The sequence below is a fragment of the Mastigoproctus giganteus genome, chromosome 11 (assembly GCF_048544385.1).
Source record: "Mastigoproctus giganteus isolate SK-2022 chromosome 11, ASM4854438v1, whole genome shotgun sequence".
Classification (NCBI taxonomy): Eukaryota; Metazoa; Arthropoda; class Arachnida; order Uropygi; family Thelyphonidae; genus Mastigoproctus; species Mastigoproctus giganteus.
The window spans coordinates 113,256,467-113,271,171 of record NC_143585.1 but is presented as its reverse complement, the minus strand read 5'-3'; the positions used below and the strand labels follow the sequence as shown (position 1 = coordinate 113,271,171).

The following is a 14,705-nucleotide window of genomic DNA, read 5'->3' as shown; positions in this document are numbered from 1 at the left end:
CTTGGTTAAAATTAATCTTTACCTTCAGCAATAAAGAATGGTACATCTGCAGTGAAATAAATTTCTCACAGGTTAAATAAATGAAAAGTACATAATTTGAGAAAAGAGTGTAAGGTTGCCTGTATTTGAATAAACATAGATAAAATTCTTTTAAGTAATTATATAACAATATTTTAGGATGGATAACCTGAACTAAATATTATTTTTACTTAATTTGTCAGCTGGATAAATTCAATGCATGAAATAATGTCAATGAAATATAATTACCAAATACAAGACATTGACTGACCTTTGTCCTGAGGCAAAGATGTGAGAGGAGTATCCCGTACAATCCCATCGACGAGAGGTCGGTTACGCGACTTTCTTGCAATGGCAGTGAGACGGCTGGTACTCAGGTGACTGTGAGCAGGATTGCTGCGGGTCCGCGTGCTGTAGTGGACCTGGTGAGAGACAGTTGCCGTGAGTAACTCCAGCAATCGATCAAACTGCACGGCTTGTTTGTCTACTGCTACAAAGCGTCACAACATTGTTGCTGGCCACAAATCCCAACCTATATTATTACCATTACTACGACTACAATTAGACTACTTCTGGGCTAGGACCGACGAATGAGTTGCATTATATCCATGGTCGCAAAAAGAATTAGATATTTTTCTGTAAGGTTTCTCTGAGGGAATAACGCTTCACACAAGGCACAAGACATTTCCCGTGCGCCCAGTACGCTAAGCTGTCAATGCACGCCTAGCAACAAACGTTAAAGCCGATAGCAGAAAGCTATGTCAACTCAGGGAGTTGCCGTCTTTCTCATCGCACTGTCGTTACTGATGCTGTCAGGCGAAAACCCACATCTGTTGCCATGGTGAAAGCATGTGTGGGGGAAGACCGTCGAGCGCATGCACAAGCACTACCGCACTAGCCAGAGTTAAAGTGGGTTCCCATGAAAGCAAACTGTGGCCGATTGGATGCCTGACTGACGCTTATACTGGGACGCCGAGTTCTGCGTGCGTTAACACCAACCAGGAATGCAGGCAAACTGGCTCACAACACTACTTGGATTATATTAGCCCGAGTTATTCAACTGCCTTCTAAACCAGCTATCAGGCATATGTTACGGGGCCATCCTGACAACTGCGCGTTAAACAAGGCACTTCATGTTGTGCTTATCTGACCTTTAGGAAATATGAAACATAAGCGTTTGAGGAAATACTTATTTCACAAACTCATCTATCAGAGTTGCACAATTATTTTAGAATTAACGAACAGTGATACAACCATAAAATATGTCACATTCTGCAGTAGGAAATATGTAAGAAAAATTAACAAAGAAACAAATCCCATAATATTATATTAAAGTATACTATCAAACCTAAAATACGTTTTTTTTTAATGACAGTCCTCAAACAAAAACAAAGGATATTGGAACCGAAATAGCGTAAACAGAATGAGAGCCGAGAAACAAACTTGTTGACACCAGACTAATTTTAAAGAAATACCTAAGGAGAAAGAAAACTTGAACGAGAACAGAAACAGGGGGAATAAATAAACAGGGAAAAGTTAGTCCAGTGAGTTTCGAGAACCATGAATGGGCAATATCCAGGATACCTGGGTATACAATGCAGGCCTTGTGCACGTGGTACAACTGGTTTGGAATAAAGGGATAAAATCAGAGGTGGCAATTTAATTTCTGTACTCGTGGAAATATCGGTATAACAGGCGTGCAAAACCGAACTGACCTGTACAGTGACTTCGTAAGCGAAAGAGCAGTGATTAAATTCACTTCTTTTTTTTTTTTTTCAATAGAATCGAGAATCTTTTTAGAGGAGGTACTCCAAATGCAACGTCCCATTATAGGTCGAATTTGCAATTTCGTATAGAACTTACAGATCCTCCGAAAAAAAATTTTTTTTTTTTTTTTGAAGATTCAGAAAAACCAGTATTTTTTACATGTTCATGCAAAGAGAGATAGGGAGGTTAAAGAAGTAAGATTAATCCAAGTGAGAACGTGTGTTACTGCAGCTGAATAAGGAAGCTTTACACTGGAATATGAAGAATCACCACCAAGTCAAATACAGTAAATCGTAAATTGCCTATACAGTTAACTCCCGTTACACACTGAGTGGACAGAAATCATGGGATGCCTACATAGTAACGGGTAGGCCCGCCTTTCGCCCGTATAAGGGCAGTCACACGACGAGGAATTGAACCCACTGGTTCACGAAAGCGTTCCACGGGTATTGCCATTCATGCTTACTGCACCGCTGTCCATAATTCCGTCGCATTTCTGGGAGGAGAATCCAAAGCTCGAACGGACCTATCCACAGGGTTCATGTTCAGTGAATGGGGAGGCCATTTCATGGGGGTAAAATCTGCGGAATGCTCTCCGAACCATGTTCTAATCACCGCAGCTCTATGGGGAGGCGCATTGTCCTGCTGGAAGAGTCCACTGCCTGTGGATGAATGATGACCATAAAGGGATGCAGATGGTCTGCAAGGATGGACATGTTACCTGGACCGTTCAGAGAAGCATCGAGACGTACAAGAGGTCCCAACGTGTGCCATTTGAACAAGCCGCAGACCATTAGCGACCGTCCAACTGCCTGAACAGTTCCTTGTTAACATGCTTTGTGTGGAAACCGCACGACGCATAGCTTCGTGCGGTTTCCGCCAGATACGTCCCGTCCCCTCTAAATAACAGGGAATGGGCCTCATCGAACCAGGAGACCAGTATCCAATCATCCAAGGTCCAGTGCCCATGTTCTTTTGCCCAGTTGATGTAGAGTCCTGTGTTATGGCGTTAGCAATGGGACTCTGGTGGGTCGTCGGCTCTCATAACCTATTGCGGCTAATGGTCTTGGTGAAGACCATCAGGCGATCATTAGCTGCATGGTGTTGGTGGAGACGTTTCTGGCACCTCCCTCGTTGAAGTCGGCGATGATTTGTGCCACTGTCACTTTCCGGCTGGCTGAAACAATGCGAGACACGTCAACAGCCACACTCATCCACCACTGTTCTCTGCCACAGCGCTGTCCACTGCCAAATGGGGATAGTGCGATTTCTATACCACAACCGCGATAGAGTTACCCATGAGTTAGGCACCCACTATCATCCCTCTTTCAAAGTCGGCTAACTCGCGATGTTTATCCATACTGATATCGAATTACCGTCTACGTGAATGCAGTGTACCTATACCTGCCAAGCAGTGTGTTCATTAGGGGACGAACACACTGCCAAGCAGTGTGTTCGTCCACTAATGAGAGGGGTGACAGTGTCGCATTGCCCAAGAACCCTATGAATTCTGTCCTTTCAGTGTACTCTCCTACTTATAACACTCTACCGCATTTAACACGCCTTTCTTCTGATCCCATGGTAGATGCTACAACGTGCCATGCATTTTTTTAACGTCTATAGCAGGGGTGGCCAACAGGTCGATCGCGGCTTTAATTTCGGTCAATCAGGGCGAATTTTAAATACAGTATATACAAAAAAATAGATTAGTCAAATCTAAATATTATTATACGCGCCCCACTGGATATGCTTATTATAAATCCATTGAACCATGTGACTACTCTTGTCGCCGCGCAGCCACTAAGCTTGTCTTGTGAAAATTCACGCAGTTACGTCGTGGAGAGCATGTGTATGTGTCGAATTCGTGTTTAGCTTACTTAATATTAATAACTGGACAGTACTTATACGTCAATTTAATACCCATTGATTTAAAATGAATACGAAAAAGAGTAAAACGTATCATTTTCATCAAGATTGGGAACTAGAATACTTTTTTTGTAATGATAAAAGAAAAATGTTGATTTGTAATGCTTCCGTGGCTATAACCAAAAAAAAAAAAAAAAAAGGAAATCTAGAAACGCACTCTACGGTAAATACCAATCGGATTTTCCACCTAACAGTAACCTTAGAAAAAATAAAATTACCACCATTTAAACTCGTATCAATAACAACATGGAGCTAAAGCAATGACAGGGGCATCTTAATGGATTCATCGCACTGTGCCAAAAGGATGGATGATGAATTCCCAGAATTTGAGTTACCACTGTATCATCCACCAACAAAATGTTAACCAGCAAAAGATTAAATACTAGAAGTGTTATGGACATAGCTTTCAAAATCGAGAATTCCATCAGAGGACAATCTCTTTAAAGGAGACTTTTCAAAATGCAACTCGATAAAAATGAACCAGATCTGGTATAACACAGATGTGAGGTGAATAAGTCGGAGTAAGTTTCTACAGAGATTTCGACGAAATTTGCTGAATGAAATTAAAAAATTTGCTGATCAAAGGGTGATGATTATGAGCAACTACAAAATATGGAGTGGTTGTGTGATCTGGCTTTTTTGGCAGATATTACCATTAAATTAGGTGATCTGAATTTGGAATTACAAGGAAAAAATAAAAATGTGGGTGACATGATTATTAGTATTTCTGCATATAGATATAAATTTTTGGCAATTGGCTAAGGATCTCAAAGGAAAAAAAAAAAAAAAATCGATCATTTTGAAAATATGCAAGATCATTTGCAAAAATATCTAGTTTTTGAATTTAATAGTGAGAAATATGTATCTGAAATTGAGAAAGGTGTGGATGATTCTGAAACCAGATTCAGTGATTTTAAAACAATTGAAGATATTGTTTGATATATTTCTTATCCATTTAATGTCGATTTTGATACGAAACAAATTACAGAAAATATTACTTGAAAATGATATTATTACATTGCGAAACGACATCTGGGAGGGAAATTGGCTACTGTAACTGAGAAGGCCCAATGTATTATTTGGCCGGCTAAAACAAAATCGCCCAACAATGTTCAGAGGCGTTACAGATATGGAAAGTCAGCTCCAATTACAAAGATGATGAAACGTTGGCTACAAACGTTTCTGGAAAATGGATCAGTACACAAAAGACACTTCCCGACGTCCACGCAAAATCAGAAACCGTGATAACAATCTAAACAACATTCTCTCTTCGCCCGTCAAGCCAATAAGCCAGAACTGTTCATTATGAAATCAACTCTGCATAAAATTTTGCAAAAACTTTAGTCTACGCATACAACCTGCAACTTTCTTAAATTTCGGGGCTTTTTTCTATATGGATGATCTGCCAGAGAACTTTGTTGGCAGAATTCGTTTGCTAGAATACAAGAAACAGCACCGTATTTAGCATTCACGGGCTTGAACCACGGTCATTCAAGGCACCTCGCGATTGACCATTCGGCTACGGCGTGGTGTTCGGAAAAATCACTGAGCAGTAAAAACGCAATTCGAAGGTAAATATGTGGTGCGGACTTTCTGTGATAAATAAATAAATAAATTTTCTGTTTACACTCCGGGACGACCAAACGAGTTTACAAGATACACAGAATACAAGAAACAGAAACATATTCAGTAGTCACGGGCTTGAGAACCCCGGTCACTCAACGCACGTATACTTATGCACCCGCGCGCCTGACCACTAGGCTACGGCGGCCTTCCGTAGATTAAGATTGTTAAACCCTCTTCTTCACTATGAAACCAATCATTGCACTAGTACATTAGGATCTGTTAAAACGTTGATTCTTAGCTTGAAGATCGACCACTAACTGGAATATTTCAAAACATATGGTGCCCCTCTACAGTACGGCCATTTTGTCCATACACTCCTCAATAGATATTTTTCCAGACAACTGGAAGAGGTCCATTTCCTAGCCGCCACGCTAACTGATTATATTCCACTAGACCAGCGTTCCGCGAGTACTGAACGCTTGGAATTCCTTGCTGAGGAATAAATTTTTACATTTATAAGTATTGTCTGTGTAAATATGAATGAAATGTTATTTATTTCATTTTCTGGTTGCTTTTAAGTCAACGTAATATTTATATACAGTAAAATGTAAAAGAAATATCTGTTCAGGTATTCTGCCTAAACTAGGGAATACTTTGTGGTGCGGTACTCCACTGTGAACTAAAGATTGAGAAACACACACCAGACCTTTCCTTATGGCACTGTATTCTCGTGTCCTACGCAAACAGCCAGATTTTTCAAATTGGAACGCAGTGTAGCATTATCAGAAAAACTACGGATAGGATTTCAAGTCAATGTGATGACAGTTGTAGTAATTTGGTCTTTTTAACTCATCTACCATATATCGAGTGCAGACATCGTATTTCAAAGTTCTTACCTGACTTACTATTTTGAAGCGTATGATCACTGACGCTATTGTAACTGTTACAATAGCATCGCTGTTACCGTGCGGATGCTGCAATATACGAGTATATAAGGTGTGTAAAATATACAGTGTATATTTTACACACCACGTCTCTCAAGCAACATTGAAGAATGTTAAAAAGTAACCACATGGTAGTAAAACTCAAGGGTTACTGGAACACTCATAACAGGAGTGAGAGCTAGTAAGAAGATAATTGTTTATACTCTATACCATTGCAGCAAATTTCCCTTAATACCATACCGCTCCAATTTGTATACCAGTCTTCCATGTGCAACAGTATCATAAGCGTTCCTGAAATTAGCATTAGCATTAGTAGAGGCATTTAATGCAAGAAAGCAAGCTTATGCAGCATCAGCCAAAAAAAAAAAAACCACTTCCACTTCACCCCTCTGTTCGTTCAAAATACCTGTCCAGCTGAGCCTTAAACTTATTTAGGCTATCAACCTCCACCACAAGGGATGGAAGTCTGTTCCACCAACCAACCAACCGCTGGCTAAAGGCAAATTTCCGCACGTCTATCCTACATCTGTCTTTCCTCAATTTGAATTTATGCCCTCTCAGGTGATTATTCTGAGCTAGAGGAAGAATCCCATCAGCATTGAGCATGCTTAAACCATTCAAGGCTTTATACACCTCTATCAGATCACCTCGCTGGTGCCTAGTCTCCAGACACTGTAATTTGCAAAACTTAAGCCTTTCTTCGTAAGAGCACCCCTTTGTTCCATTCACTAATCTTGTTGCCCTTCTCTGTACTCGTTCCAGCAGCTCTACATCCTTCTTGAAATGAGGCCTCCAGACCTGTATACAGTACTCTAGGTGTGGCCTGACCATTGCCTTATACAATGGAATAATCACCTCCTTATCCCTGCTGGAAAAATTCCTGTATATCATTGACAATACTCCATGAGCTACTCTTGCAGCCCGTCTGCACTGTCAGAGAACTTCATATCTGCCTGCACAACCACCCCCAAGTCCCTTTCATTCTCTACCACTGTCAGTGTTGTACCACAGAGTTGATACGTTGCTCTGGGGTTGCTGTTTCCCATGTGTAGTACTTTACATTTGTCAATGTTAAACTTCATTTGCCACCTCTCAGCCCATCTGCTCAACCTTTCCAGATCCTGTTGCAGCAGCATAGTGTCAGTAGTGTCCTTGACAACCCTGCCAACCTTTGTATCGTCTGCAAACTTGGACATTAATCCCGATATACCATCATCAATATCATTTATAAATACAGAAAACAATAATGGACCCAACACTGAGCCCTGAGGGACTCCACTAATAACATCAGTCCACGATGAGCAGTGTCCATTGATTACCACTCTCTGTCTTCTCCCCCTCAACCACCCCTTTATCCATAGCAGCAATTTGCCTCCAATGTCACACTGCTCCAATTTGTGTAGCAGTCTTCCATGTGCAACAGTATCAAAAGCCTTTCTAAGATCCAAGTATATAATATCAAAGTTATTCCCTGCATCCAGTTCTTTTGTGACTGCATCATAGTATCCAATCAAGTTGGTCAGGCAAGACTTCCCCTTAACAAAACCATGCTGTGTCTGAGCTATAACTGAAGTCTTGTCTAAATGATCCTGCAGTGCTTCTTTAACCAGTGCCTCCATTAATTTTCCTGGAACAGAAGTTAAGCTCACAGGTCTATAATTACTTGTGTCAGCCTTTGATCCTCCTTTGTGAATTGGGGTCACATTTGCACATTTCCAGTCTATGGGTACCTCCCCTGAGTCCAAGGAAGATCTCATAATTATGGCTAAGGGTTTGCTTACTTCCTTTGCTGCCTCCTTTAATATAACTGGATAGATCCCATCCACCCCGGGTGCCTTTCTTGGGTTTATCTTCAACAGTTTCTCCTCCACTTTACTCCCAGTTATTTCAAGATTCTGTAGCTTACTGCTAGAGTTGAATACACCTCTGGCATTCCCCTCGCTGAATAACTCCTCATGTGTGAATGTCGATGCAAAATATTCATTTAGTTTGTTAGCTACCTGAGCAGGATCATCAACACTTGACCCATCAATATCAAGTGGACCAATCTGATTCATCCCTTTCCTTCTAGAGTTTACATAAGTAAAGAACTCTTTGCTGTTTTTCTTTGCATCCCTTGCCAAGGATTTCTCGTAATCTGCCTTCGCCTGCCTAACCTCCTTTGTAACTTGGTTGCATATCAACTTGTATCTATCATAGGCTTCTGTGTCATGTGTTAATTTGTATGTATCCCATGCATTTTTCTTCTCTGCCATATGCCTCATTAGTTCATCTGACATCCATTTTGGCCTAAACCTTGAACAATATTTCTTAGTTGGTATGTAAAGCCTAGTAGCTTCCAAGATAAGTTCTTTGAATGCTTCCCATTTTGAATTTGCTGTTGGTAACATACATCATCAGTTGGTCCCACTGTATAGAATTTAAATACTGTCTCAGTCCATCGTAGTCGCCTTTACAGAAGCAATAACCCTTCCCTTTACCCCTAATGGTAGTTACCTCTTTGAGTAAATCCCACTTCAGCACACTGTGATCACTGCCACCTAGTGGTTCATTTATCTGCAGATTCTTAATGCATGAAGAATCACTGCTGATAATCAAATCAAGAGTATTACTCCCTCTAATTGCCTCCCGAACATGCTGATGTAGAAAACAATCATCCAATAAATCCACAAAAGCCCTGCTAGTGTGTGAGTATCCAGCCCCCAAATTCCAGTCAATATCTGGGAAATTAAAATCTCCCATTATAAGACACTCTGATTTACTGGCCCACTCTATTTCCCTGTATAGTTCCTTATTATACTCATCAGAGCCATTAGGCTTATAGCACACTCCTACTCTCAATTTTGATCTCCCAATGTTTATGTCACACCAAACTGACTCCAAACTGCACTGTCCAGCGATGTCGACTGGCTTCACTTCCTTGGTTTTTATGTGTTTCTTAACTAATAGCATAACACCTCCCCCCTTCCTATCCTTTCTGTAGACGTTGTACTCCCCAAATTGCAGTTCCGCATCCCTTATATCTGTGTGACACCACGTCTCTGATATCCCAACAATATCTGCCTTCGATGTTTTGAGCAATACCTCAAATTCATCAAATTTATTTACTAAACTCCTAGCACTGGTGTACACGCAAGTATACCTGCACCTGTTTCTATTCTTAGCTACCCTAACACAACCCATGTGTTTACTTGTACCGCAATGGCTCCCAGCAGTCTCTGAAATACCATGCATCTTGTTTTTCAGGCTTCTGCTCATTCTAATAGAAGCAGTGCAAGAATCTCTTTCACCTCTGCCAGTGGCTACTGTCAATCTATTGGTCTTTGTCTCCCCCCCAAGCTAGCAGTTTTCCGACCCACCTAACACTGCCTCGATAGCATCAGCAAATATTCTTGCAGCCTTTCTATTTAAGTGTATCCCATCCCTGTAGAAGCAATCTCTCCTGTTAACAAGTACAGTCCAGGCTGAAAAAAATTCTACCCCTTGAGCCTTGCACAATCTTTCCAGGGCCGAATTGATCGACAAGGCTCTCATCATATACTCCCTCCTATCGTGTCTGGGCAGAATTGCAGACACTTTCAAATTCAACCCTAATTCTCGGCTTTTGTTCAACAGTGACCTGTACTTGTTAAGTAATTCTGCCGGTCTCCCACTCTTAATATTATTTAAGTATATGATATCAAAATTATTTTTTGCATCCACTTCCTTTGTGACTACATCATAGTATCCAATCAAATTGGTTAGACAAGATGTATCCTTAACAAACCTATCCTGTGTCTGAAATATTACTGCAGCCTTGTTTAGATTATCCTGCATCACTTCTTTAACCAGTGATTCCATTATTTTCCCTGGAACAGAAGTAAAACTAACAGGTCTATAATTATTTGCATCACCCTTTGAACCCCTTTTGTAAATTGGGGATACATCTGCACATCTCCAGTCCATGGGGACCTCCCCTGAATCTAACGATGCTCTCATAATTACGGCTAAGGGTTTGCTTACTTCCCTCACTGCATCCTTCAATAAAACTGGATAGATTCCATCTGCCCCAGGTGCCATTTTTATGTTTAACTTCAACAATTCCTCGTCCACTTTGCTCTCCGTTATTGCAAAATCATTGACTCCCTGTTAGAGTTTAGTAAACTTCTGACCTCCCTTTCCTTACAGAATTCCTCATGTGTGAAAAGTATATGCAAAATACTCATTCAGTTTGTCAGCTATCTGAGCAGAACCATCAATAGTCGAACCACCAACATTAAGTGGACCAATCTGATTCATCCCTTTCCTTCTAGAGTTTACATAAGTAAAGAAGTCTTTGTTCTTTTTATTTGCATCCTTTGCCAAGGATTTCTTGTAATCAGCCTTTGCTTACATAACCTTCTTTGTGACTTGATTACAGACTAGCTTATATCTGCCATAGGCTTCTGTCAATTTATATGTATCCCATGCATTTTTCTTCTCTGCCATGAGCCTCATTAGTTCATCTGACATCCATTTAGGCATAAATCTAACTATTTCTTAGTTGGTATGAAAAGCCTAGTAGCTTCCAAGATTAATTCCACAAAGGCCTCCCATTTAGAATTCACTGTTCTTTACATCATCATCAGTTGATCCCACTGTAGTCACCTTTATGGAAACAAAAACCTTTCCCTTTACCCATGATGGTACTTACATCTTTAAATAAACCTCACATCAGTAGACTGATCACTGTGAGCTAGTGGTTCCTTTATCTGCAAATTCTTAATGCACCAATAATCACTGCTAATAATTAGATCAAGAATATTACTTCCTCCGGTTGCCTCTTGAACATGCTGCTGTAGAAAACAATCATCCAATAAATCCACAAAAGCCTTGTTAGTGTGCGAGTGACCAACCCACAATTTCCAGTCAATATCTTGAAAGTTAAAATCCCTCATTACAAGACATTCTGATTTACTGACCAACTCTATTTCTATGCACAATTGTTCATTGTCCTCATCAGAGTCATTAGGCCTATAACACACTCCTACTCTCATTTTCCCTTTCCCAGTGTTTATGTCACACAAAACTGACTCAAAATTGCAATGTTTACCCATGTCACCTGGATGCACTTCCTTAGATTTTGTGTGTTTCTTAACTAACAGCATAGCCCTCCTCCCCTGTCTATCCTTTCTTTTCACATTGTACTCCCCAAATTCCAATTCTGCACTACTTATATCTGTGTGACACCATGTCTCTGATTTCCCAATATATAGAATTCTAAGTTATGTCAAGAAGCTGGATATATTCTTGCTGTGTGTACTTCATGTCCAAATATTTAATTGCTTACATGCCCCCACATCTCACCAACTTTTCTTACTACTGAATATATATGAATAATCACACTTGGAACAAACTTATCTGTAAATGGATCAAAATCTCCCAAAAACTTCCTCGTTCATTTCACAAATATACATGGTCACGGTTCCACTCTGAATGTTGTCCATTTCCACTTAGAGTCAGCCAAGCCCCACTTACTTTTCTGACAGAATCCCAAATATTGTTTGATTCAACTACTGCTCGTGTCAGTTGTCCTAATTATTGGATGTATGACTCCTTTAGCTTCAAAGGCACATAAGTCCACTCTGATATCCCCAGTCAGAGACTTAGTAGTAATCTTCTCTTTTAGGTCTTCTTTGGCTTAAAATCTGGTCTGCACGGGTAGCACAGTGGTATCATCACTGTCCTCCCCACACCGGGTGAAAAAGGCCCAGGTTCGAATCCCGTCTCTGTTTCAATGAAGCCTATCTATTGTGGTAATTCCCAGCCTCGTTTCATTAGGAATTACAAAAATGCAAAATGGGATGATCTTAGGGATTGCTACTCTTCTTTTCCTTGGTCGGATATTACTGTTCGAAATCTTCTGGCATCAATGTTTGTTCAGAATATATCATTGAAATTATTCTTGTAGGAACGAAATCTTTTATTCTGCACTACAACTTAAAATCACATGCTTTATCTAAAGCTTGGATGTCCAATAAATGTGCTAAGGATGTTCAAGGAAAGAATGTTGCATATTGCAGTGACTTGCATCCAAATCTACAGGTTCATTTTTTGTTTACACAAAAGCTTGCAACAATTGTAAAGAAGTTACTACTCAGTGGAAACTATATTTTGAATAGGCTACGAGTAGCAAACTTGTTTCTTCTCCGAATGGTAGTTGAAGATTCTGGTCTCTTGACCGCAACTTTTGTCCATCTGTACTTCCACCTCTGTTAAAACCTCATGGTTCTATTGTCACCTCAGCTAAAGCTGACCTGTTAGCATCCTACTTTTCCTCTTTCTTGTATTGACGATTTTGGAAATCAACCTCCTACCATTCCCATTAAACACCACTCAGTGCCTCCTGTGCCGACCGGGCTAGCCGGGTGGGTAAAGTGCCTGCCTGTCAACCCAAAGGTCACAGGTTTGATTCCCGCCCTGGGCTTGGATATTACGATGGTGCCGTACTATCCGGTTGGTTCTCACAGCCACGGTACACGAAGGAAGCAGGAAAAAAACTAGTTCCTTCGTGTATTGCTCACATCATACGATAAAAAAGGAAAAAAAGTGCCTCCTGTGGTCCTTCATCGAAAGGATGTCAGAACAACCTTGATGCCAAGAAAGAGCCAGGTCCTGATGGGATTTCTCCACTTGTTCTCAAAATGTGCTCATCAATCAGCTTACACCTGCTCTGTATCACCTTTTTATACTTTCTTATTTGACTGGTGGTTTTCCTTCCGATTGGAAATGTGCTCATATCCAGCAAGTTCCTAAAAATGGTGGCAAGTCCCTTCCATCCAATAATCGTCCCATTGAACCTAAAGTAATCCATTAACTGCCAACACTAAACTATATTGAAATCTTCCATCTCATCAATGATCGCCAATATGGAATCCATCGGTATTGATCCACTGGTTATAATTTTATGTTAAACACACTTAGCATTGTCGCTGTAACGGATATGGCATCGTGCATCCATGTAACTATGCATCCATAGTGCATCCATGTAATGGAAAAGTTTGCCGAAACTGAAACAGTTGCTCTAGGCATTGCAAAGGCTTTTGGTCATGCTTGGCATAAAGGGCTTCTAAATAAGATTATATTATGGATTGACGACTGTGTTTTGTAATTGGGTATCCAGTTTTCTCTGAGCGCTCACTGCAGTTGATTAGATGGATCAACCGCAGTTCACTACTAAGTTCTCTATTAATGCTGGTTTTCAGTTTAGATCAAAATTCAGTTCAGTTCTTTTTCCCACTCTTTTCCCTTTGTATATTAATGGCCTGCTTCCAGTGACTGGAAATCCCATCCATAGTTTTGCTGATAGCACATTTCGTTTCACTTTCCTGTTTCAGAAACCTTTTCCTGCACAAACAGTTTCAACTTCTGAAATATCGACCACCATTTTCTTAAATGCTGATCTCCAAGTAATTCTTCAATGGGGAAAAGGTAACTTAGTTAATTTCAATACTTGTCAAACTCAGTCTTGTCTTTTATCTCGCAAAAAGGATTCTTCTGCTCCTATGCTTATTTTTGATGACACTCAGATTTCTAGATAAGATCACAAATCCCTCTTAGGGATTATCCTGACTATTAATCTCTCTTAGCATAAGCACATCACAAATATTGCTTCTTCTGCAGCTAAAAAACTGGGTTTTTCTCTTTTGCTCTCAGTGTTTTTCTTCTAAACTAGTCACTCCGTGCAAATCTCATATCTGCCCTACCATGAAAGATTGTTCCCACATCTGAGGCAGTTCTCCCATAACCTCTCTCTGACTTTGGTGGATTCCAATTAAAATAGGGCAGCTAGGTTAATTAATTACTCATCTCTTGCAAAGTTTCTCTACCCTCAATCTGACAGACATTCGTTCTTCTTCTGCATGCCTTTTCTATAGATATTTCCATGAGCACTGTTAGTATTGGTATTAGTAATGGCCATATGGTGCAAGGAAGCCTAAAGCTTATGCTGCACCAGCCAAAAAAAATAATAATAATTAATAAATAAAAATAAAAAGAAATACACAACCTATACATTTCCCTCCACCCAGTTGACCTGTTGAATTTCCAGTTGACCAGTAACCAGCTGACCTTTTAATTTCCCCAAACTGTCAGCCCCTGCCACTCGCATAGGTAACTTATTCCAGTAACTTATAACTCTCTGGCTAAAATAAAACTTCCTGCAATCCAGTCTAAAAATCTCTCCCTGTAACTTAAATTTATGGCCCTTGGTTCTAGAATAATTTATAGCCGTGAAAATTTCACCTTAATTCATTTCAAGTTGCCTCTAAGGTGCCTAGTTTCTAAGTTGTGCAACCCACATATTCGAAGTCTTTCTTCATAAGGACGTCCTTTTGTCGATCTTGCTAGGCGGGGTACCCATCTCTGGACCCTTTCAAGAAGCTTGAGGTCTTTTTTTAGGTGCAGTCTCCACACTTGAACACAGTATTCCAAGTGTGGTCTAACAATAGCCTTATATAATGGGAT

The 14,705-nt window shown here is 40.3% G+C and overlaps 1 protein-coding gene across 9 annotated transcripts in view; it reads right to left on the bottom strand.

The window, feature by feature from the left end:
* Positions 1-14,705, bottom strand: part of LOC150078358 (uncharacterized) — an 821,930-nt gene that overhangs the window by 360,706 nt on the left and 446,519 nt on the right. For 7 of the 9 annotated variants that reach the window (XM_090384968.1, XM_090384969.1, XM_090384971.1 and 4 more), the window contains one exon: positions 290-440. The exons of the other annotated variants lie outside the window; for them this stretch is intronic. In XM_090384968.1, the coding sequence (XP_090241094.1) occupies positions 290-440 (151 nt within the window). The remainder of the gene's footprint in view (positions 1-289; positions 441-14,705) is intronic. 9 annotated transcript variants of the gene reach the window in all.